Source organism: Cervus canadensis, chromosome 13 (genome assembly GCF_019320065.1).
Source record: "Cervus canadensis isolate Bull #8, Minnesota chromosome 13, ASM1932006v1, whole genome shotgun sequence".
NCBI lineage: Eukaryota > Metazoa > Chordata > Mammalia > Artiodactyla > Cervidae > Cervus > Cervus canadensis.
In genome coordinates, this window is record NC_057398.1 from 65,989,539 (window position 1) to 66,014,444 (window position 24,906).

A 24,906-nucleotide genomic window follows, 5' to 3' on the forward strand; every position below is an offset into this window, starting at 1 on the left:
AACACATGATATCTCAATTGATGCAGAAAAAGCATTTGACAAAATCCTATACCCACCACTTCTCAATAAACCAGGAATAGAAGTAAGCTTCCTTAGTGTAATAAAGGTCCTGCGTAAAAAACCCACAGCTATCATCATACTCAGGAGTAAAAGATTGAAATCTTTTCCCTTAAGATCAGAAACAAGACCAGGATGCCCACTTTTCCCACTTTGATTTACATTTACTAGAAGTTCTAGCAGTTATGAAAGGAAAAGAAATATTAAAATGTATCCAGGTTGTTTTCATTTCCATTTTTAAATTTTTTATTAAAAAAAATTGTTTTGTCCACTCCTGCAGCATGCAGGATCTTAGCTCCTCAACCAGGGATTGAACCCATGCCCCCTGCAGGAGAAGCGCAGAATCTTAACCACTGAACCACCAGGAAAATCTCAGTCCAGGTTGGAAAGGGAGAGAAACTGTCATGTTCTCAGATGATTTGATGTTACACGGAGAAAACCATAAAGAATTCACAAAATAGGATTTTCCTGGAGTCTAGTAGTTAAGGCTCCACCCTTCCACTGCAGGGGGCACAGGTTCTATCCCTGGTTGGAGAACTAAGATCCCACATGCCACGTGGCATGACCAAAAAGAATTTTTTTTAAAATTCCACAAAATAATATTAGATCTAGCAAATGGATTCAGCAGAGTTGCAGGATATAAATTGAGCAGGAAAAAAATCAGTAGTATTTCTATACACTAGCAATGAACAGTCCAAAAACAAAATTAAAACATTCCATTTACAACAGCATCAAAAATAATGAGAAACTTTGGAGTAAATTTAACTATGGGGTGTAAGACTGACTTACTGAAAACTGCAAAACACTACTGAAAAAAATTTAAAAAATAAATAAATGAGAAGACATCCTTTGTACCTAGTTGTCATGGAAGACTTCATGATATTAAAATGCCGGTGTACCCAAAGCAGTCTACAGATTCAGTGCGATCCCTGTGGCATGTTTAGCCGAAACAGAAATCCCCACCCTAAAATTTATATGGACTCTCAAAGGACCCCAAATCGGCAAACCTATGTTGAAAAAAAAAAAAAACAAAGTTGGAAGACCCAAACTTCCAAATTTAGGATTTCAAAAGTTACTACAAAGCTACAGTAATCAAAACAGTGTAGTACTGGCATAAACACGACATGTACACCAACAGAATAGAGCAGGGAACCCAGAATTAAACTCACACATGGATGGTCAATTGATTTTTTAATAGAGTGTCAAGACAGTTCAATGAAGAGAAGATGTAGTCTTTAACAAATAGTGCTGGGGAGACTGGATATCCACATGCAAAAGAGTGAAGCTGGACCGTTACTTTACACCACATATAAAAATTAACTCAAAGTGACCTGTAGATAAGACTTAAAACTACACAGCTGTTAGAATAAGACATATTATAAAAGCTCATTAAAAAAAAAAAAGCTCATGACCCTGGGTTTGGTAGTAGATTCTTAGATGTGATACCAAAAGCACAGACAAGAAAAGGAAAAGTAGATAAATTTTGACTTCATCAAAACTCAAATCTTCTGTGCATCAAAGGACACTGTCAACAGAGTGAAAAGATACCTGCAGAGAAGGAGGAAATATTTGCAGATCATCTATTTTACAGGGGTTTAACATCCAGAATACACACACACACACATGTGTATATATATATTTATATACATATGTGTGTGTGTGTGTATATATGTGTATATATATAAAACTCCTACAACTCAACAGTAAAAATACAAATAACCCAATTCAAGATATGGGCAGAGTACTTGAACAGACATTTCTCCAAGGAAGGTAAACAGATGGCCAGTTAAGCACATGCAAAGATGCTCAACTTTAGTCATCAGGCAAATGCAAATCAAAACCACAGTGAGATGCCACTTCACACCTAGTTGGATGGCTCTGGCCATCCAAAAATACCACCTCCTATGTATATACCCAAAAGAATTGAAAACCGGAAATCATATACTTATACCCAGGTACCTATACCCAGATGTTGATAGAAGCATTATTCACAGCAGCCAAAAGGTGGGAACAACCTGAGTATTCATCAGGAGGTGAATGGACAAATGAAATATGATATATGCATATAATGGAGTATTCAGCCTTACAAAGTAGTAGAACTTGAAAGATGCTACAGCAGCGATGAACCTTGAAAACATTATGCTAGGTGAAAAAAAGCCAGACAGGAAAGGATAAGTATACTATGGTTACACTCATGAGGTTTCCAGAATACACAAATTCATAGATGTAGAAAGTAAAACAGAAGTTGCCTAGGGCTAGAGGTGGATAAGAATGAGGAGTTATTGTCAGTGGGTACAGAGTTTCTGTTGGGATGATGAAAAAGTTCTGGAAATAGTAATAGTGGTTATATACATACAAAGATATATATATAAAACATTGTGAATGTATTTAATGCTGCTGAATCATACACTTAAAAATGATTAGAAAGTAAATTTTATGTTGTTTATATTTTACTACAAAAAAAATTCCGTGCTAGAAATTCCCAATTTACTTCATGAGGAAAAGTTAAAAAAAAAAAAGAAAGATTGTAACTTCTTTAAGTTACTAAATAGGCCATCTTATTTTCATTGTTTTACCTCTAGTTAAAGCTAAGCATTCCTAAGTATTTGTCAATTGGTAAATCAAAAATCAAGCTTTTTATCTTAGTCTTTTAAGTGAAAAGTAAGGAAATATGATATGTTAGAAATTTAATTTATTTACAGTTTCTGTGACTGCTTTTAATGATTGTTTTGTCTTCTCTTTAGACAGTCGAGCCAACTGGAAAGCGTTTCTTACTGGCAATCGATGTCAGTGCTTCTATGGACCAAAGAGTTTTGGGTAGTGTACTCAATGCAAGCACAGTAGCTGCAGCAATGTGCATGGTGAGAACTCCTAAGGCAATTTAGGATTTTGCCATACTGAAAATATTTACCTGGCGCAAAACTATAAAGTTAGATATGATCAAAAATTATATTTTCACTTGTTTTAAGCAAAGCTTTAAGTATTGTATATGTACTTGAGTATACTTATATATTCCAGTATTCTTGCCTGGGAAATCCCATGGACCCTGGCGGGCTGCAGTCCATGGGGTTGCGAAGAGTCAAATACAACTTAGCGCGTGAACAACAAAAACATTCTTACATATACTTTAATACTTAGGTATATACGATATTGTAGGTATATTGAAAAAGCATGTCTAAAGAAAAATCAGAGTAGAACTTTTAATTTTACATTAACAGATTAAATGTTACTGGTATTTTTAAAGAAATAGATAATGCTTAGAGAAATTATTAATGAATATAGATGTTAAAAGATCAGGGACTAATAATAACAGACAGGAGACTTCGGTTCTAGCCTGACTCAATAGTGAGTAACCGTCAGCGAGTTTCTTAGCTTCTCTTCTGTGGCTTTATTGCCTATTTAATAAAATAAGAATAATAATATATAGTCTATTTGCTTCAAAGGATTGTTGTTACAACCAGTTTCTTTGTAAGAGTTTGTGAAAGTGCTTTGAAAGCTATACTGCTGCTTTAGTTTACTATAGTCTACTATAGTTTTCAAATGCAGTAAGTTCAGAAATAAATCATCATACTTTCTTTTAAAGATGAACTTCAAGAGACTGTATTTGTTTCCCCTAAATGTACTAAAAATTCCTTCTATTGATTTTTTCAGGTTGTCACACGAACAGAGAAAGATTCTTCTATAGTTGCTTTTTCAGATGAAATGGTACCATGTCCAGTGACTACAGATATGACCTTACAACAAGTTTTACTGGCTATGAGTCAGGTAAGAAACTATTTCATGTAGTTTACTTAACATGTATTTTATAATAATTTTGTATTGATGTCATGCCTGATATTAATCAATATATGAGAATACATTGTGTTACATCTCAGTTTTTTTTACGAGCACAAAATAAAAAATATATTTACAAGCTTTCAGAAGGCATATACATTGGTGCTAAACAAGATGATAACGTGTAAAATAGTATTTTTTTTTTTTTTTTGTAAAATAGTATTTTTAAGTATTTAATTATTTAAGACATCTCAGTATGGAAATGAGAGCATTTTCTTTTATTCTTAACCATGTTTTTATTCTGAGTTAGATCCCAGCAGGTGAAACTGATTGCTCTCTTCCGATGATCTGGGCTCAAAAGACAAATACAGCTGCCGATGTCTTCATCGTATTCACTGATAATGAGACCTTTGCTGGAAGTGTCCATCCTGCTACCGCTCTGAGGGAATATCGAAAGGTAAAGCAAATTCTAATATTCTTTCTCACCCCAAACAAGATTCAGTTCTAAAACAGTCAATATATATATTTTTAAACGATACTGAAGGTAGCTGTGTACCTTTGTAAAAGGAATGCGACACCAGTTCTGGACTCAACAGTACTTGAAATGAGGAAGTACTGAGTACACATATATAATTTATTTCAACCAGTTCCAGATGTACACATTTTAATATCCTTTGCAAACAGTATTTTCAGGAACAATCAAAATTTTTTTAAATTTAACCAATAAATTTTTTAATGATTCAACATCATTTCTGAGTTTTGCTAACAACTGCATAAACGTAAAGCAAAGCTATAATATAATGTGTGTTTTAAGTGTTATGAGTATTTCTGAGTTCCAGTCAGTGCTCTGCAGTTGAACTTTCTGAAATGAGGGAATTAATTATTCTGTATCTGCACTATCTGGTATGGAATCTACTAGTCAGGTGAGAATGTGGAGCACTTGAATTGTGGCAGGTGTGACTGGAAGTAGAACCAGAACTTGATGAAGAGCGGTGGTTCTCAGAGTGTGGTTTCCTGCCTGGACCTTGTTAGAAACGCATGTTCCTAGAGACCCTGGGAGACCTGCTGAGTCAGGAACTCGGGATGGGACTGTGTGTTAATAACCCTTTCTGGGGATTCTCGTGTGTGCTTAAGAGAACAAGTGAGAGAATGGAACTCAGAGTCAAGAAGCCTGGGTTCTGAGTCCTGGATCTTTCTCTTTATACTAGCTGTAGATCCAAGTGAATTATTTAACTGATACATGTCTTGATAGTGTATCACTGCTGTGGTATGTACCATGTTGGTTAAAAGTACTACTTACCTTCTAGGGTTGTTATAACAATTATTATTATTTAGTTGCTAAGTCATGTCCTACTCTTGTGATTCCTCGGACTATAGTCATCCAGACTCCTCTGTCCGTGGGATTTTCAAGGCAAGAATACTGGAGTGGGTTGCCATTTCCTTCTCCAGAGGATCTTCCCCACCGAGGGATTGAACCCTTGTCACCTGCATTGGCAGACGGATTCTTTACCACAGAGCCACCAGGGAAGCCCTCGCTATAACAGTTAACATTAGATCAGTTGTCTAAAGAGCTCATGGTATCTGACATAGTGCACACTCAGTGATTGTTAGTCTTTCTCAAAAACTCAAGTGTTCTAGCCTTAAATCACAGTTGCAGAAAACAAGTTATTACATTGACATTATAGTTACAACATTTATATATGTCATACATAGCAAAGCCATAGAACAAAAATTGATAACCCCAGGAACCGTTTCCTTATGTGTACCCATACATACTGCCCCAGTGTATGATGTGCTGGTAAAAATGTCTGATGTCTCTGAATATTCTGACAGGTTTCATGAGTACAGAGTCCCTGTGCTGCTCAGGAATGTATTTTGTGTCCATAAAATGAGTAATAACATCCAGCAGAGAAGCAGGAATTTCAGGCAGGTTGTTCACATGTTTAATCGTCTATACTTCTAAAGATCACATTCTATTCTTCTGAAGTCTTCTGGCCCTAGAAGACTGACAGATTTTATGGAGGAAAAACAAATTGGCTTTGTAATGAAGAGCTATGATAGAATTTAAAATGTTTTAATTTTGGAGATTATTTGCTTTTGCTTATTAACATACTATTTTTAAAATGTCTTTGATCTTTTCCTACAGAATATGGATATTCCAGCTAAATTGATTGTTTGTGGAATGACATCAAGTGGCTTTACCATTGCAGACCCAGATGACAGAGGCATGCTGGACATGTGTGGCTTTGATACTGGAGCTCTGGATGTGATTCGAAGTTTCACATTAGATATGATTTAACCATAAGCACCAGCGCAATCTAAGAGGTCCACTGCCATCAGTGATCTCGCTAGAAACACACAGCTACTTCCCAGCTAATCTTAATCCACTGAAAGAAGTCAGACAATGGTACAGTATGTGCATAATGGAAAGGTTACCTTACCAAAAAAAAAAAGGAAGGAACAATAAGATGAGCCCAAAGTTCTTTCTACTAAACTAGCTTTTGGGAAATAGCTTCAGAATACACTGTAGCCCCCTCTGCCTAACAGAGAACTTCTTGTTGAGACACTGTAAAATAGTCAAACAGTTCTGCTTTGGTGAATGATCACATTTGTACTTAAAAGAAGTGAGAGCCAAAAGTGTAAGTAGTCCTATATCATGTCATTTGTTTGAGAAATGCCTTTAAGTTTTCTTAAATGTTTTCATTGGTAAAGGACAGCTTTGATAATGTCCAAATAATCTGAAATGCACTGGACCATGTACTGTGATTGATTATAAAACTCCTTGAAAATCTTTATACCAAGGGGATAAAACAACCACCAAGACATATGCTTATGAGTTTTACAAATTGCTTTAACAGTTTTCTCCAGTCGCATAGATAGCAGCATTCTCAGTCACTGAAAAAGATGCTCTGTTTCTGAGGGTTAACTTAACACGTACAGGATTGTTTACCATTAACCAGAAACATAATGGAAACCTTTGAGAAGAGAAACTAAAGTTTGTGTCAGCTGAGGAAGTCTATTTTGGTTTATTTTTGTTTGTTTATTGCTGTGAGGGGCATGACTTGATGGTTTCCTGTGGCTTATACCAACATAGCCATGTGTAGGGACACTTTTTACATGTTTCATCTTGTGAGAACATAAGATGTTTCAAGCATTTTTCCCCTACTCATAATCTGAAAAATATGACAAATAAAATCTCAACTATAACCATAATCTGGTTATACCTTAATTTAAAATATTTTACCTTACTTTAAAATATTGTTTTAATTTTAATTACTTTTTTTAGCCAAGTATAAATGGGTTTTAGATATTTCTAATTGTAAACATGTTGGCATCCTCCTCTCTTTGCCTACTATTCATTTGTGGCAAAATATTCTTTTTTGATAGTGTAAAAAAATAAGCAAGCTAGGTCTTTCAGGTTTGAAAGGCAATTTTTGAGTGGCATATTACCACTAACCAGTCTATAGGAAATTAAATTTTTCTTATTTGTGTGTATTAAACTTCCTATTCATTATAAAGTGCATTATTTCCTTGAGCAAATACCCCTTCTGTGTGGGGAGCTTTAAGCTGTTGAAATGCCAATATATTTGCTCATAATTATATCATGGTTATCTAAGATAATGTGCACATAAAACCTAGTTTTTATGTATTGTTCTTTAAATGTATTTAAAGATTTACTGGGGATTTTTAAAGCCTTCTCACTATGAAAAGTCAAACAGTAAGTGTAAATCACACACGTGTGTGTGCTTGAGGGTTAGAGATTTTAGGTTGGGGGCAGAAGGATTAAGTAATGTTAGAATCTGTATGTTTTCTGTTTCATGAGAAATTTGGGCTCTGGGAGTGACAAGAAAATGTCCCTTTCAAACTTATTTGACATATTTATATTGGGTTTATCTGATATGTAGCCATTCCTTCAAGGCAACTGGTAGCAATTTGTAAATATTGTGATTTACCTGAGATACTGGTCAACAAAGCTAGTGGCATCACTACCCAACACCCCAAAAATACATCGCTTCTGGTATCTTTGGTTTTTTTACCCTCCTTCAGGCATTAGATTTGAAATGGTAGCTACTTTCAATACATTAAAATATTATGCTCAGATTGAATTTAAAGTTTAAAGAACCTAATAGAATCATGTAATTGTACTTGAATTCATTACATAAACCCAAGGTCGTCTTAAATTAAAAATTATAACATGATCTAACTTTTTATTCCTAATAGAAATATTAAGTAGAATATAATATAAACGCTTATTTCCTTTGGTTAAATACTGTTTCTATATTGTTTTTAGACAGACTATTCAGGAACTAATATTAATAAATCCATCAGAGAAGTAACATTAGCTGTGACCTTTTTGAAGTCACATAGAAAAGTCTATTAAATGTTAAGATTTGAGAAAGAAAACTAAAGACCACCACACAAGGTAGCTTTATTTTCAAATCATGGAGCTTTAGAGCTGGAAATAACCTTAGAAACGTAAAAGGTAATTCTTTGACTTAGGCTAGGAACCTGAGGTCCAAGAGAGTGTGACATTGGAGCCCTAGATCGAGAAACGGCCTCCTCATTCTCATCCCAGTGTTCATTTCCCCACAAAATGGGAGGACATTTACTTACAAGAGTAAGGGATAAAATAGAATTATTCAAAACTTTTATCTTTTTAGGTATTAGGAAATAATTAATGTATATACATGATTGCTTTAGGAGTAGAAAAACAGAGAAATTGTGAACATGTATACTTTTGTAGTTCATAGTGACCCTCAAGCACAATTAATATCTTAATAACCTGTGTTGCTATATAACATAGTCATATAGAAAAAATAAAAACTTTTACCTCATTATGAATAAAATATTCTCAAGTAATAAAGAAGTTTTATTTTCTGAATTACTTTTAGCATTACCGCTGATTAGGAAAATGTTGCTTTTAAAAAAACAACCCTAAGAAAAATAAACTTTATGTCCCAGAAAATAGGTAAATATTTTCAGGATATAGTTGTAATTAGTAAAAACAAAAACTAATCTTATAATCCTACCCTTTCCTTGTTAGTTGAAATTTCTAGGAAATTCCACTTAGGAACACTGTCTTGTATTGTTTAGTTTAGTGATCACCTTATGGGAATATTGGTGAGGAAAATGCTCAATGAACGGGATGTACCATCATCTCCCTGGAGCCTCTTTCACTCTAACTTACTGTGTGACTGGAGACAACCAGTTTAACCTGTGTGATTCAATTGTGCTATCCTTAAAAAACAACATATCTGATCATTGGGTCATAGAAGAATCAATGAATTTATATCTGTATGAAAGTCAAAATTGGGAAGAGGGCTTGCAATACAAATTAGAACTTCTTTAAAATTAAAACTTTTAATAGGGTATATGTTTTGAAAGATAAAATGTTTTAGAAAAACAGCTCATTAGGTGAGTAATTTTTTTAAACACTCCTGTTCTGAATGGGAAATGTCATCATTCTCTGGTAAGAGAAAGAAGTAATATATTCCAAGTCTAAGATCCCATTAAAAAACAAACTCATACTCTAAGAAGATGGTCTTACAAACATTTGCTTAACCTTTTAAATAATAGGTAAATCTATAAATGATAGAATATCAGTTAATCAGGCTTTTTTTCTGCAAAACAATTTAAAGTTATTTGGAAAATTTAAGACAGGATTTCTGAATAAATGTGAGGATCTGATAGTTAAGTGAGAAATGTCTTTAGAAGCACAGTAAAGCTATGTCTAAACTATAAAGGAAAATGATTGTGATCACTTATTGGACTTATTTTAATTTGACTTAAAGGTACCCACACATTTCTCAATAAGGCCCTTACAGTAAGTAATCAAAAATGAAAAATTCTAGTCTTGTCTACCACAGACATGGGAGATTTGTTAAGGCGATAACCCCTCTAGAGAAATGTCAGATAGCTGCAATGGACACATGCACAAGGGATAATTAGGGAAAAAGGTGAGTTGGACTAATTAATTAGGTGAACTTACTGTACGCATTTAATCTAGTATATCCCATATACCTGCCCCCTAGTCCCTTATTTGTTGAAAGATTACTTCTATATCTTCTTTTCCTTTTAAAATTCCTTTCTTTGTTCTGACATTTTGGTCTTTTGTTTTTCTACTCCTGCTCTACCTGAGTAATAAAGTGAATGACAAGAAAGTCACCTGTATTTAGGTTTGGGACCCATCTTTTGCAGATTGCTTTTTGTTCCACATAGAGTTAAGGTCACATTTTTTTTCAAATTAATAACAGGCAGGTCTCCTGGAACAATAATCAAATTGATAAATTCTTCCCAATCAAGTTAACTTGTATACCTTTTATATAAGCTGTATGCAGAAATTCTGTGGCCTTTTGAGTAGGGTTAGTTATTCAGCCTTTGTTTGCAATTACAGGTGTACCTGGCTCTTAGAAAAAGCACTCTTTGAAAAATAAATAACTGAAGACTCTCAGAAAGTAGCACACCTCAGTGCTCATATTTCCATAATTATAAAGACTACCCACAAAATCTTTGGTCTACCAAGTACTTGACGATGCTTGTATATACATGGCTTGTAGTATAAAAGGTTTTGTATCCACATTGGACATTTTTTTACTTGGTATTTTATTTACTTCTGAAAAATTATTATGACGTTAATTTAAAAATTAATCCTATGGTAGTATTTTTCATGTAGAAAACTAATAATTAAAAAAAAACTAATAATATGGTTAAACTTACTGTTTGAATAGAAATTATAATAAATGACACATTTTCCTAAACTCTGAAAATACCAAATTATATAGGAAATTGGTAAAAAGAAACATAAATTTAGGAGATATGTTGCAGAATTCTATGACTGAAATTAATGTGATTATTTTCAATGAGAGTTAATTTTCTAAATACAATGAAAACATATAAAAGGTATTTCTGAGCCTAAGAAAATTTTTCCATTTGCTTCTATTTAACTTAGTACTGCCATGTTGTGCTCGCTTCGGCAGCACATATACTAAAATTAGTACCGCCATGTTATAGTAATTTTATGAACAGAAGTGAAAATATTTCATTTTCAAATATATTTAAATTTTTCTGCTTTTAGAAGCTATCAGAATCTCTACATGAAAAAAGAAATAGTAAGTTAGATACGTTTCACTTGATGAACATTTGGATTGTTAAGGGTAGTAAATGGGGTTAAAGCCTTGCTATTTTATGTATCATTACCACATAATTGATGGAACATTATATCAATACAATCATTGTATCAAAACCTCTGTTTAAATTACTTATTAAGCTTTATTTGCAATGCAAACTGTTTAGAATCCACACACGGCCAAATCAAAGATATTATATAATTAATGAATAATAACCAAGAAAAAATATTTTTGTTGCACTACTAAAGATGGACTGCATGTAATTTGGTATGGTTTGAGTAGACATAACTTGTAATGCGTCTGAATTATATTTTCCTCCTTTTATTGTCAGCTTCTGATAATGAAGAAATTCTCCTAAGGGATGAGATATATGAAATCAGCTTTAAAAAAATTGGTTGGGGAAGAACTGTTATGATCTAGTTATAAAATCTCATTTTCTTTATATAAAGGCTTTGATTTCCATATTTGACCACTCAGTATTTAAATTATACAGACTAATGCCCGCATAGAATAAAACTGAAGTATATAAGAGCCTTAAAGTGAAAAAAATGAACCTTCTGACTGCCTTAAAATATGACTAGCTCTCCAACACAGGCATACATACTTTGCTTAGGGTCTGTTCATTAAGTAATGCCTTAATAGTGTCAGTATTTCTGAAGTATAGAACTTGAAGGTTCTTTTACAGCTTTCTCTTTTTACATAAAGAATGGAAATTTAACAAGTGTTAAAATCTGATTGTACATTAGTTGTTTAAGCACCCATTAACAGGATAATCTAGGACACTGATGTGTTATACATACATGACTGTTAACATCAGTAATACCTTGTATTAGTTTAAGGTTTTTTATTGTTTTATATAACAAATTATCCAAGAAGCTGGACTCTATGTAACATGATCTCCAAGGACCAAGTTGCATATTTAAACACTCTGAGTGAAAAATAAAATTGTACAGTTCCAAAAATGATTAATTTTTTAAGGGAATTTTTCAAGACAAAAGGCAAATATTTTCTTTCAAGCCTACCAGCAATTCATTCCAAAAGTGAATACAGTTGTAAAACAGTTGCAATAAGAAGTATCAAGGCCAGTGATGTTTAATTACATTCACATTTTTACATTCACTTTGCCTTTTAAAGCAGGAATATTTTATAAAAATGAGAGAAAACTTTAAATTGTCAAGCTGGTGCTTTAAAGTATATAAAGTCTGATTTATAACACATTCCATTTCAAAGAAAAAGGACCCTGAAAGGAGGGGCAGGGTTTTCCTAGATCTGGTGATAAACTCACTGATACTCTGTTGAGTCTTCCAAGTTATCACTGTAAATAACACATCTAACAATGTAATTCTGCTGTTTTCTGATAGAAAGATGGATGAAACACTAATGTATGAAATTTGTTTCATGACAAAATAGTTTCCACCAATACTGTGAAGTCTGGACTCTCCTGTCGAGCCCTGCAAAACACATACTGGATAAATCATTCTAGACATCGAGTGCAGGTGGGCACAATGTGAACTGTTTCTGGTCACTTGTATTATTGTAGAATTTGATAGAGGTACCAAATAAACTCTATGCACATCAAGTATTTGTCTTTTTGTTTCTTGAAAGAAGAATTTTAAGGTTACTATGTGCCTTGTAAGAAGCTTCCAGGTGGCACTAGTGGTAAAGAACCCACCTGTCAGTGCAGGTTAGACATAAGAGACGCAGGTTCGATGGAAGAGCCCCTGGAGGAGGGCACGGCAACCCACTCCAGTATTCTTGCCTGGAGAATTCCATGGACAGAGAAGCCTGGCGGGCTGCAATTCATAGGGCCACAGAGTGGGACATGACTGAAGTGACTTAGCATGCATGGCTTAAAAGATGTAAGGCTCTTGGCCTTATATTTTATAATCTTACAGTATTTGAATACTCAATCTTATAATAGTTGAATAAAATGAAATTAAGATTTGATCATTAATGCTGGTCTTGAAATGCCTCAATGTTTATTTAAAATATGTGCTTGAGGATTCTTTTCCAATGGGTATTAATTATAGAATCAAAACTAGATTTAATAAAAATACATATTTTTAAAGAGTTTAAAAAGGATTCTTTTGTGGGAAAAAAATTATTCAAAGTTGCCTTTGGGAGGAAGGAAAGGATAACTTGGGAATTTGGGATTAACATATACACACTACTATATGTAAAACAGGTGACTAACAAAGACCTACTGTATAGCACAGGGAACTAGTAAATACTATGAAATAACCCATAAGGGAAAAGAATCTGAAAAAGAATACACATATATACACACACACATATATAAAATAGGTATATAATCTGTAACTGAATCACGTTGCTTTGCACCTGAAACTAACACAACACTGAAAAGCAACAATACTTCAATTACAAAATTTTAAAAAATAGAAAATAAAAGTTGCCTTTGGGAAAAGGTAACACCAAAACTCAACTATGCAAATAAAAATATTTTAAGTGCCAATTTACAGAGATTTCTTTTCCCTAAATTCCCATCAAACTTTCATATTAAAAGTGCTAAGATCTGAGCCATAGGAATTGAAGAGAACAAACTACATATGAATATACCCACCAAACTTTATAAACATTCATTCGATATTAGAGTTCTCCATTTAAAGACGGCAGTGAACAGCTGTATGGAGAAAGGAAGATCACAAAGTACAGTTTACCCTTGGAACGTGGGTTTGAACTGTGTGGGTTTTTTTCAGTAATAAATACTACAGTCTGTAGCGGGATGAATCTGAGGGTACAGAGGACTGATTCTAAATTACACTTGGATTTTCAAGGTGGTATTCGGAGCCCCAATCCCTGCCTTATTCAGGAGTCAACTGTAAATATTTCCTCACAGATAAGCAAAACTAAACTTTATTTTAAACCTTAATTAGGAAACTTGCCTTTAAAAAAACATTGTTCAAACAGTATTTTTTTTTACTATTAGTAAATAATGAAACTCAAATATATTTAAAAAATCCCTTTTTTCCCAGCAGCTTTTCAGCTTCCCAATTAAATACTTTGGCAATTCATGTCTAAGTTGTTTAGTGGTAAAAGTGAGTGGGAAAAGCCTGTTTTTTTAAAATATTAAGCAGTTTGTGTTTCAGATCTTAACATTAAGAATCAAAGACCAAAAGAAAGATCATACTTTTTCTTAAACAGGTTACCATTTTCTTCCTAACCTATGATTCTGGAAAGAAAGTACAACTGCCAAAACCTAGTTTTGCATTAGATTTATATTAAGACTTTAATCCAGCTGTAATTTATGGTGTTACAGACTGAATGTGTCTCCCCAAAATTTATGTTGAAACCCTCATTCCCAGGAACAATTATGCTTTTTTCCACTGAAAACTTACGTCCCCCGACCCAAACGTCTTCCTGTTAATCCTCCGCTTGGTAACAAGTCCCTGCATAGTCAGTCAGACTACAGTTCTTAGTCATCTGGGACTGGCATGTCACCTGGGCAGCTGCTTAGTCCCACAGGACTGTCCCTTGAAGCACTCACTTCAGATGCCTGTCTGTCCAGGTTGTCACCTATTATCTGCTCCTTCAGTTTTAAATATCTTTTTTTACTGAAGAATTGGCAAATAAGATGTTTCCACAGTGATTTATTGTTCATTATTTTTACAACCTTTTCATGAAGATAATTCATGTATTTAAAACACCTTCAAATATTTAAAAGGCATTATCAGGCAACATCATTTTAAATATATAGTGACATATTACTAGCAGAGTTGTATGCACTTACATCACTAAAGTTCTTCCCTCTTACTTTTTTTTAAATGACACTGGTGAACTAGTGGAAGCAATTTCCCTTCTTTGTGAAGCCTATGAGTGTCAGTTGCACCTCCAATAAAAGTTCCATTGACAAATATTCGTGGTACCTGTTGGGTAAACGAAAGTTTAGATGTCACCCTGGGTGTCAGAAGTATAAAGCCATTCATAGGATCCTAATACATGCTACACTGTGGGTGCTTTTATGGGCAAAGCCCATATAAAGCTCTTTGATAATAACCTATTTAAACTTTCCAACCCTTCTGATGGGGCTTCCCTGGTTAGCTCAGTGGTAAAGAATCCATCTGCCAATGCAGGAGACAGGTTGAATTCCTGGGTTGGGAAAGTCCCCTGGAGAAGGAAATGGCAACCCACTCCAGTATTCTTGCCTGGGAAAATCCCGTGGACAGAGGAGCCTTGCGGGCTACAGCCCATGGGCTCATAAAGAAGTCAGACTTAGCGTCTAAACAACAACCTTTCAGGTAGGTACTATTTTTTAGTCTTATTTTGGAGGCAAAGGAGGCACAGGAACTTGCCCAAGATCACAAAGTAAGTGACAGAACTGGGATTTAAACCCAGGACAAACTGACTCAACCCCTTTCTCCTCATTGCTTTAGCATATAAAAGGCAAAATAAAGCAATCAGCAATCTCTAATGATTAATAATATTTAAGTGGTTCTTTCTTACCATTGTTTACTAAAGGGGAAGAGTACATTATCAACTCCTTAACCGGCACATATAAACAGGAAGGAAAATGGCAACATTATTTTTCCTTTTTGTTCCTTTGGGGTTTGTTTTTTTTTCTTTTTTGCCACACCATGCAGCATGCAGGATCTTAATTCTGCCTGGCCAGGGATCAAGCCCCCTGCAGTGGAAGCTCAAGAGTCCTGACCACTGGACAACCATGGAATTTCCTCTTTTTTTTCCATAATGCATATTATGGGAATATCCTCAGATTTCAAGAATCTAAAAACATGGAGCCCGAAAGCACTCTTATTAGTACAGAAAATGAAGGACCCTTGATCTGCACTGTTAAAGTGAGGAAAGAAGAATACTTTCATCTTGGAAAAGTCCCAGGAGTTTGTCAACCATTTATAGACCACTACTCATGCCAACACCATTACCCCACCCATTTCACACACTTACTCACAAACACCACAGTAAACATTAAAAAAAAAATAGAACTCATTGTTTCCTGGTCTATGAGTCTGTTCCCAAATCTGCCGTTTATCAATTCAGAGTCTCAGAGTACGTCTGGCTCACTTTTCCCAACACAAGGACACAGGCCCGAGGTGACCCAGCTCACCACCCACTTTGGGGCAAAGCACCCCAGGGGCTGGACTCACAGTTCTTTCACCAGTCATTTTGTGAAGCGCATCTTGAAACTGACTTCCGTATTCAAGCATGTCCAATTCCACCACTTTATAGTTAACATTCATGTCATGGAAAAGTTTTTTTGCCATCGTACAGTAAGAACAGGATGTTTTGGAGAAAATCACCACACAATTATTAGAAATGGTCTCCTGAAGTAAAGTCAAAACAAAACAAAACAAAATCATTTTAATTCTAGACATTACCTCTCAGAAAGGAATCATGATACAGCAGATACATGATATAGAAGGAAGGGTACAGATTTTGGAGCCTCACTATTCAGGGCTCAGACTCAGCCAACATCATCTAATTCTCATCTGTAGACCGAGGACAAAGGAACATTATTAGGGGAAAGGGATGTTATGGGTAGAAAGTGTTGGCACAGAGTAATCAGCCAACATCATCTAATTCTCATCTGTAGATTGAGGACAAAGGAACATTATTAGGGGAAAGGGATGTTATGGGTAGAAAGTGTTGGCACAGAGTAATAACACAAATAATCACAGCCAATTCATAGATAGCAGACACTTCTGTGTGCCAACACAATCCTCAACACTTTACCTTCACTAGTTCACTTAAACCTCACTACAATCCTGAGATAGGTCTTTATCATCGCCTCTACTTCATACATGAGGAAACTGTGGCACAGAGGGGGGTAAATAACTTACCCCGAGTCCTCAGCTCGTAAGTGGGTGAGCTGGGATTTGAACCCGTGCAAGTCTGAGTCCACAGCCCAGGTACTTAAGTATTTGAAGTATTTAAGTATTTGAATACTTCTCAAATATTCAGAAGGTGTTCAGGAATTAACTCCTTACCTAACTGTCTTTTTAAATTTTTTTTTTAACCATCTTAACCATTCTTTCTGTTTTTATTTTGTCTGCTCCACACAGCTTATGGGGTCTTAGCTGCCCAACGAGGATCAAACCCATGTCCCTGGCAGTGGAAGCCTGAAGTCCTAACCACTGGACCACCAGGGAGTTCCCTTCTTTGCTTTTTTTTTTAAACATTGAAATATAACTGACTTACACTATTATATTAGTTTTAGGTGTATAGCATGGTGATTTGGTCTTTTTTTATTTTTCAAAATGATCAACCCACTTCCTTAATGTTAAATGGTGAGAAATAATGTACACATGCATGCTGAGTTCCTTCAGTCACATCTGACTCTTTGCAAACCTGCCAGGCTGCTCTGTCTGTGGGATACTAGAGTGGGTTGCCATGCCCTTCTCCAGGAGATCTTCCTGACCCAGGGAACAAACCCATGTCTCTTATATTTCCTGCACTGGCAAGCAGGTTCCTTTCCACTAGTGACACCTGAAGCCCCAATGATGTATGCTATCTCTTCAAAATGTAGGGCTTTCAAGGATCCAGGTATAAACAATAGTTTTTCCCTTCAACTTCCACTCCTTCCTTGTGCATCTTTATAGTAAAAAACAACTGTCATCACTGTTTTGATAAGATATTCCCCAGCATTCATTGTTCCTAGAAAAGCTACTTCCAGAGATGCTGACTCAGTGGGTTTGAGGCAGAGGTCAGAAACTATTTCTGAAAAACATTCCCGACAATTCTAACATCAGCCTGGAAGCTATATTAGCCCTGAAAGCTATCCTGCCTGCCTTTATCAAAAAGACCCCGAGGCTTCGCTGTACATCTGTGTCACAACTTCACGGGTGAAGTTTGTTGAGCTTTGTGTGTATCAATGCCCAGGTCCTTCGGGAATTTCTGAATGGACAGATCTAGCACCCAGTGCTAGGTTGTCCTAGTGCAAGTCATAAGCAGCACCTTCAAGGTGAAACTCAAAAATCAGGGAGTAGGACAAAGTGGTTCAGAAGTTACATCCGCCCTAGGGGGTCAGAAGGATTCTAAGTCAGTGTCTTTGTTCAGTTCTTCAATCACTAAGTCACGTTCAACTCTTTCGACCCCATGGACTGCAGCCCACTATCTCCTGGAATTGGCTCAAACTTATATCCATTGAGTTGGTGATGCCATCCAACCATCTCATCCTCTGTCATCCCCTTCTCTCCTGCCCTCAATCTTTCCCAGCATCAGGGTCTTTTCTAATGAGTCAGCTCTTCACATCAGGTGGTCAAAGTATTGGAGCTTCAGCTTCAGCATTAGCCCTTCCAATGCATATTCAGGGTTCATTTCCTTTAGGACTGACTGGTTGGATCGCCTAGCTGTCCAAGGGACTCTCAAGAGTCTAGGTGTCTGCAAATCTATTTTCATGCTTTCTCTTCTGCTCACTCTCAATATTTACTACAGAAGTCTATCTCAGGGAGAGCTAGGCAGGCCAGAGATGTACTACTGAATCCATTTTACAGATGAGAAAACTGAGGTTGAGGAGTTCACACCACTGGGTGGGATTCCACCCACCCTGTCCCCAAACCAAAGCCAGTGCTCCTTCCTCACTGTCTGCCTCAGTGCTCCTTCTTCACTGTGCTAATTTATGAGACCATAAATTAGAGAGGAGCACCCTGGTGGCTGACACACAGTAAAGTGAAAGTCGTTCAGCTGCATGTGATTCTTTGAGACCCCATGGACTGTAGCCTGCCAGGCTCCACTGTCCATGGGATTCTCCAGGCAAGAATACTGGAGCGGGTGGTCATTCCCTTCTCCAAAGGATCTTCCTGACCCAGGAATTGAACCTAGGTCTCCTGCAGCATAGGCAGATTCTTTACCATCTGAGCCACCAGGGAAGCCCTGACAAACAGTGACGTAGAGATTCCTCGGTGATCAATGCAAAGAAATAGAGGAAAACAATAGAATGGGAAAGACTAGAGATCTCTTCAAGAAAATTAAGAGATACCAAGGGAACATTTCATGCAAAGATGGGCACAATAAAGAACAGAAATGGTATGGACCTAACAGAAGCAGAAAATATTAAGAAGAGGTGGCAAAAACACACAGAACTATACAAAAAAGATCTTCATGACCCAGATTACCACGATGGTGTGATGACCCACCTAGAGCCAGACATCCTGGAATGCGAAGTCAAGTGGGCCTTAGGAAGCATCACTAAGAACAAAGCTAGTGGATGTGATGGAATTCCAGTTGAGCTATTTCAAATCCTATAAGATGATGCTGTGAAAGTGCTGCACTCAATATGCTAGCAAATTTGGAAAACTCAGCAGTGGCCACAGGACTGGAAAAGGTCACTTGTCATTCAAATCCCAAAGAAAGGCAATGCCAAAGAATGCTCAAACTACCACACAACTGCACTCATCTCTCATGCTAGCAAAGTAATGCTCAAAATTCTCCAAGCCAGGCTTTAACAGTATGTGAACTGTGAACTTCCAGATGTTCAAGCTGGATTTAGAAAAGGCAGAGGAACCAGAGATCAAATTACCAACATCTGTTGGATCGTAGAAAAAGCAAAGAGTTCCAGAAAAACATCAACTTGTGCTTTATTGACTCCACCAAAGCCTTTGGCTGTGTGGGTCACAACAAACTGGAAAATTCTGAAAGAGATAGGAATATCAGACCACCTGACCTGCCTCTTGAGAAATCTGTATGCAGGTCAAGAAGGAACAGTTAGAACTGGACATGGACCAACAGACTGGTTCCAAATTGGGAGAGGAGCACGTCAAGGCTGTATATTGTCACCCTGCTTATTTAACTTATATGCAGAGTACATCATGAGAAATGCTGGGCTGGATGAAGCACAAGCCGGAATCAAGATTGCCAGGAGAAATATCAATAACCTCAGATATGCAGATAACACCACCCTTATAGCAGAAAGTGAAGAAGAACTAAAGATCCTCTTGATGAACGTGAAAGAGGAGAGTGAAAAAGCTGGTTTTAAACTCAACATTCAGAAAACTAAGATCATGGCATCTGGTCTCATCATTTCATGGCAAATAGATGCGGAAACAGTGGAAATAGTGTGAGACCTTGGCTGCAAAATCACTGCAGATGGTGACTGCAGTCATGAAATTAAAAGATGCTTACTCCTTGGAAGAAAAGTTATGACCAACCTAGACAGCATATTAAAAAGCAGAGACATTACTTTGCCAACAAAGGTCCATCTAGTCAAGGCTATGGTTTTTCCAGTGGTCATGTATGGACGTGAGAGTTGGACTATAAAGAAAGCTGAGTGCCAAAGAATTGATGCTTTTGAACTGTGGTGCTGGAGAAGACTCTTGAGAGTCCCTTCGCCTGCAAGGAGATCCAACCAGTCCATCTTAAAGGAAATCAGTCCTGAATATTCATTGGAAGGACTGATGCTGAAGCTGAAACTCCACTACTTTGGCCAGCTGATTAGAAGAAGTGATTCATTTGAAAAGACCCTGATTCTGGGAAAGATTGAAGGCTGGGAAAGGGAGAAGGGGATGACAGAGAATGAGATGGTTGGATGGCATCACTGACTCAATGGACATGAGTTTGAGTAAACTCTGGGAGTTGGTGATGGACAGGGAGGTTGGCGTGCTGCAGTCCATGGGGTCGCAAAGAGTCAGACACAACTGAACTGAACTGAGAAGTTCCAAACTGAGCAGAAACTCAGGATGACAGTGTCACAGTGTCTTCAACCTTCCTTCTCACCTTTTCTCAACCCTGTCCTTGCTAAATGGTTTCATATTCTTTTCATTTGTTTGGTTTTGGCCAAATTGCGAGGTGTTAGTTCCATGACCAGAGATTGAACCTGTGCCCCCCTGCAGTGGAAGCATGGAATCTTAACCACATAACTGCCAGGGAAGTTCCTCATGGTTTCCTATTCTTATTTTAAAAGAAGCAATCCCTCACTACAGGTCTCCAACGTTACTGGTATATTCAGCAGCTGTGATTGAATACTTTTGTAGTCAAGTAAACCAAAGGCAGAAATGTTTGTGTGTAGTGGTGTCTGGTGGTGAGGAACAGAGAAATACATATGTCCTGTAGGCTACAAGGGTAGAAAAACACATACAAGAGGAATTTTCTGAGGCAGACTTAACTGGGCTTTGCAGTTCAAGCAAGAGAAAGACAAGAGAACACAGCAGCGCAGTATCCTTGAGAGGATCAGTCCTACAATAACTACTGCAAACTAGATTCTGTGTTTTAGAAAAACAGCTTCCCAGGGCAGAAACGAACACTATGCCTGGCTAAGGCACCCTGACTGGTAACAACAGGAGACCTGAAGTGGGTGAGACGGAAAAAGCAGTCAACCTCATAGACCCAACTTAGAGGAGCGAAGGCACCATGAAGAATAAACCTCATAGGGACTTCCCTGGCAGTTCAGTGGTTAGGATTCTGTGCTTCCAGTGCAGAGGGCACACGTTCAATCCCAGATCGGGGAACTAAAATTCCACAAGCAATTTGGCACGGCCAGAAAAAGAATAAATCACATAAATTCTAAGAAAATGATCCAGAATTTCTTTATAACATGCATGATTTTGACAGCAGATTTAAAAATACATTAACTTAGTAATTAAGTTATTAGACTATGTCAAGTTTGGATAAGCATGTTAAATATGTAAGACAATTCTATTTCCACCAAGGAAAGTTTTTTCCTACATGTCCCCCATCACTCACTTGGATCTGATTCACGGGAGCAGTTGCTGCGTTTCCCAAAGATGACGATGTGCTGTTCCCCATCCTAAAATGAATTTTAAAGAGCAGTGAAGTTAAACATTAAGGACAATATATCAGATGAGATCCATTCAGAGAAACCCAATATGCAAATATATATCCAAACATATGAAAGAGAAAAGTTTTACTTGCTATCAGTACAAAATAGCATTGTCAAAGTATTTGTTTACTAATATAACAAAGGCCTGCATCCTTTCCTATCTAGCTTTCAGGAAAGAAAATGGAGGTTAAGGGATGAAGGCGTGGACCTAAGTAGGAGCTTTGCTGGAACAATACATCCATCTATTTGTCTTATCAACTAAGAGAATACATCCTTTTCATCTCAGTTCCAACACTTAATTAGCATTCCCAAACCACCTACCATTTGCATCTACTCTGGAAGCAGGAATTCTAGTAGAACTTTCCTAAGACCATATTTCCTTACATACAAAGAGGAGGTGGAAGGTGTATTCTGAAACATCACCTTCTCTGCCAAAGAAAAGAGAAAGCTGCTGGAAGGCACTTTTCTCCAATTCCAGGCAAGAAAGTAAGTTGTTCAATACACGTTTCTCTTCTCCATTAATGAAGTAGCCACTAGCCATGCCACGTTTATGGAACACCTACTATGTGCTAAGCAGGCAAAGGGCTGAAATGCCGCAGGGATATTATCACTGTAAAAACACCACTGAACCTCCAAGACTTGTCAAATAGTTACACTATGTGATTGGCACCTTCTGGAGGGGGTTTCTAGTTTAGCAGAGGTTAATCAGGGGCTCCTCGAGTCTTGCAAAACTGGCAGAAGTTAACAGATCGAGGAGTTAGGAATAACGTCCCAGACAGAGGGATGGGTGTACAGACAGGCGAGCTGGTAGGACAGTCCCGAACGGCCGCGCGGGAGTGAGGCCGGCAGAGAGGAGGCGGTCTCGCAACGCAGGCCTGCGGGCCGCGGGTGTTCACTGACCTCGCTGGAGCCAGAGGCGACACAGTCCTATCTCGAAGACCTGGCCATTTGGTAGAAAGCGCCACTTCCACTTCCTGCCTCAGGAGCCAGATTTAGCAAATGATATGCAGATCGCTCCGTTAAATTAGAATTTCAGATAAACAGCGAATAACTGCTTAGCCTACGTATGTTTCGTGCAATATCTGGAATATACTTAAACCAAACAATTATTCGCTGTTTATCTGAAATACCAATTTATTAGGGCATCTTGTATTTTATCTAGTAACCGAGGAGGACGGGAGGTTCAAGCCAGCAAGATTTAGGCTTGTGCAATCTGAAGATCACGTGGTCCCGAAATCGCCAAGAGCGCTTAAGGCTCCTTCTCTCCCGGTCCCTTCCCGGCCTCCCGCCCTCCGAGGCGCCTCAGCGGCTCGATCGACTCGGGGTGCACCGGGCGCCCGGGAAGAAGCCGCCCCAGCCCACCGCTAGGTCCAGACCCCCGCGAGGCCGCACAGCCACGCTCAGCCCGTGCTGCTCGCAGAGCCGCTTACCCGGAGCCCGAAATTACCGCTGGCCCCTCCAGCCGGCCCGCTGAGCTGCTCCTGACCCGGACGAGCCGAGTCCCCACCAGCGCTGCGCGGCGCCAGTACATGGTCTTACGCGGGGCCTCAGCGAGCAGACCAGCCAGCAACCTCGGCCCAGGAGATCCCGACCCCGCCCGCCGGCTCCGCCCCACCCGGCTGCCCACGCCTCCGCCAGCGGCCCCGCCCCCACACCAACCCGCCACGCCCCTCCCCGCCCGTGGCCCCGCCCCCCAGGGATGCCCCTCCTCCAACCGCGGCCCCGCCCCGCCGGGCTGGCTTTACTCCGCCAGCCCCGCCCCGCCCTCTGGCACTTCCTCCACCCGCGGCCCCGCCTCCACACGCCGGCCCCGCCCCACCCGTGGCCCCGCCCCGCCCATCGGCCCCTCCTCCGCCCTCGAATCCCTCCTCTTCACTTGGTTCCGCCCCCTTCTTCCCAGCCCCGCCTCTGTCTTCCGGCCCCGCCCCGCCCGTGGCCCTGCCCCTTTACCCTGCCCCGCCTCTACCCGCCGATCCCGCCTCCTCACCCTGTTCCGTCCCCTTCTTCCCGGCCCCGCCTCTGTCTTCCGGCCCCGCCTCTGCCTTGCCCCCGAAGAGCCCGCCTCCGCCCGCCGGCCCGGCCCCCTCTAGCCGGTCACGCCCCCTCCGGGCTGCCCTTGAGGCGCCGGTCTCTTCTACTCTGCCCCGGGGTCTTTCTCCTCCAGGCAGCCCGAGCGCTGGGTCTCGGCGAGTCCCGCCCACTAGGGGGCCTCGGTCGGAGTCTCGGCTGATGCCTCACCTGCTGGTGTCCAGGGTTCATCCAGGTCCCGCCCCTGTGCTTTTTCGGATCGAGAACGCTCATAAAGGCTTACAGACACGTGCAGGCACTGCCTGGACACTGTGGCCAACCTTCTGACGAAACGGAAAACAAAAACAATGAGTGTCCGACGCGGAGTCAAAATGCCTGGGATGTTTAAATAGGATGGTAGCGTCAGCGCAACTTCCTGTCGGACTGGTCTTTGTGTTGATGAAATCAGAGCCTAAAGATGTCATCTCAAAATTAGGCCGTTGATTGAGAACTCATATAAATCAGGGATTTTAGAAGAAAGTGATCCAATGTAGAACGCGCATTCCAAAGAAAACAAAATTGTATTTTGAACATAAAATTAGAAAATAAAACTTAACCGACGAGTGTTCACTCTGGCTTTGAGAGCTGTTAATGACAGCATTGTGTCATTGAGTCACGGTAATAATAGCCCTTTGTGCATAGCTAGGTAAAAAAGAGGCGTGTCGTCCTTTATTTACTGACATTGAAATCTATTTAAGGTCAAAGGTCAAATAGTGTGTCTAAAATTCTAGGAAATTGTTAGAACAATCCAGACCTTTTTTTAATGGTTCTTTCTCAGTTAGCTAAATTTAAGATTCATGCTACCAAGTTTCAGAATGAGAACTTCTATTTCTAATAGTTCTTTTCCTACTTTCAAGTGGACCATGTTTCATCACTTCATAAAAGGATGAAGATTTATTGCAAAATCAAATATCCCAAAAGGTGTAAAGGTGCTTCTTTATAAATCCAAAATTAACTTTAAAAATAAAGATATGTAGCTACAAAGTCGCGGCATATTGTGTGTGTGTGTGTGTGTAATCAAAGACAGCTAGCTATTCAGGAAATTTACTATGACTTTTTTGTTTTGATGCAGAATTTTACCTTATTGTCTCAAACTGTGTATTGTGAGGTGAAACAATTATGTCACAATTTGAT

General features: G+C 38.5%; 2 protein-coding genes across 9 annotated transcripts in view; one reads left to right on the forward strand and one right to left on the reverse strand.

The window, feature by feature from the left end:
* RO60 (Ro60, Y RNA binding protein) overlaps window positions 1-12,537 on the forward strand; it is a 29,898-nt gene extending 17,361 nt beyond the window's left edge. Inside the window, exons 6-9 of the mRNA XM_043486322.1 lie at window positions 2,802-2,918; window positions 3,709-3,822; window positions 4,142-4,288; window positions 5,978-12,537. Of these exons, the coding sequence (XP_043342257.1) occupies window positions 2,802-2,918; window positions 3,709-3,822; window positions 4,142-4,288; window positions 5,978-6,130 (531 nt within the window). The 3' untranslated portion in view covers window positions 6,131-12,537. The remainder of the gene's footprint in view (window positions 1-2,801; window positions 2,919-3,708; window positions 3,823-4,141; window positions 4,289-5,977) is intronic.
* On the reverse strand, window positions 1,232-23,324 carry GLRX2 (glutaredoxin 2). Of its 8 annotated transcripts, none has more exons than XR_006272754.1 (6): window positions 23,136-23,321; window positions 21,609-21,672; window positions 16,079-16,255; window positions 14,707-14,842; window positions 5,132-5,316; window positions 4,095-4,270 (listed from the first exon to the last, which is right to left on the reverse strand). XR_006272754.1 is itself a non-coding variant. In XM_043486325.1 (6 exons), exons 1-5 carry the CDS (start codon window positions 23,234-23,236, stop codon window positions 5,159-5,161), a joined length of 612 nt encoding a protein of 203 aa, XP_043342260.1. In that variant the 5' UTR covers window positions 23,237-23,324; the 3' UTR covers window positions 4,095-4,270; window positions 5,132-5,158. The 8 variants fall into 8 exon arrangements, 7 of the variants coding, with proteins under 7 accessions (XP_043342265.1, XP_043342264.1, XP_043342260.1 ...); XM_043486325.1 differs by having other exon boundaries at window positions 14,731-14,842; window positions 23,136-23,324; XM_043486326.1 differs by lacking the exon at window positions 23,136-23,321 and adding an exon at window positions 22,606-22,692 and having other exon boundaries at window positions 14,731-14,842.
* Window positions 23,325-24,906: the final 1,582 nt, after the last annotated feature.

Coding starts and splice junctions, on each gene's coding strand:
- GLRX2 (XM_043486325.1), bottom strand. CDS start 23,236: ATGTACTGGCGCCGCGCAGCGCTGGTGGGGACTCGGCTCGTCCGGGTC. Junction 21,673..23,135: donor GCGGTAATTTCGGGCTCCGG/GTAAGCGGCTCT, acceptor AATTCATTTTAG/GATGGGGAACAGCACATCGT. Junction 14,843..16,078: donor AAATGACTGGTGAAAGAACT/GTGAGTCCAGCC, acceptor TTTACCCAACAG/GTACCACGAATATTTGTCAA.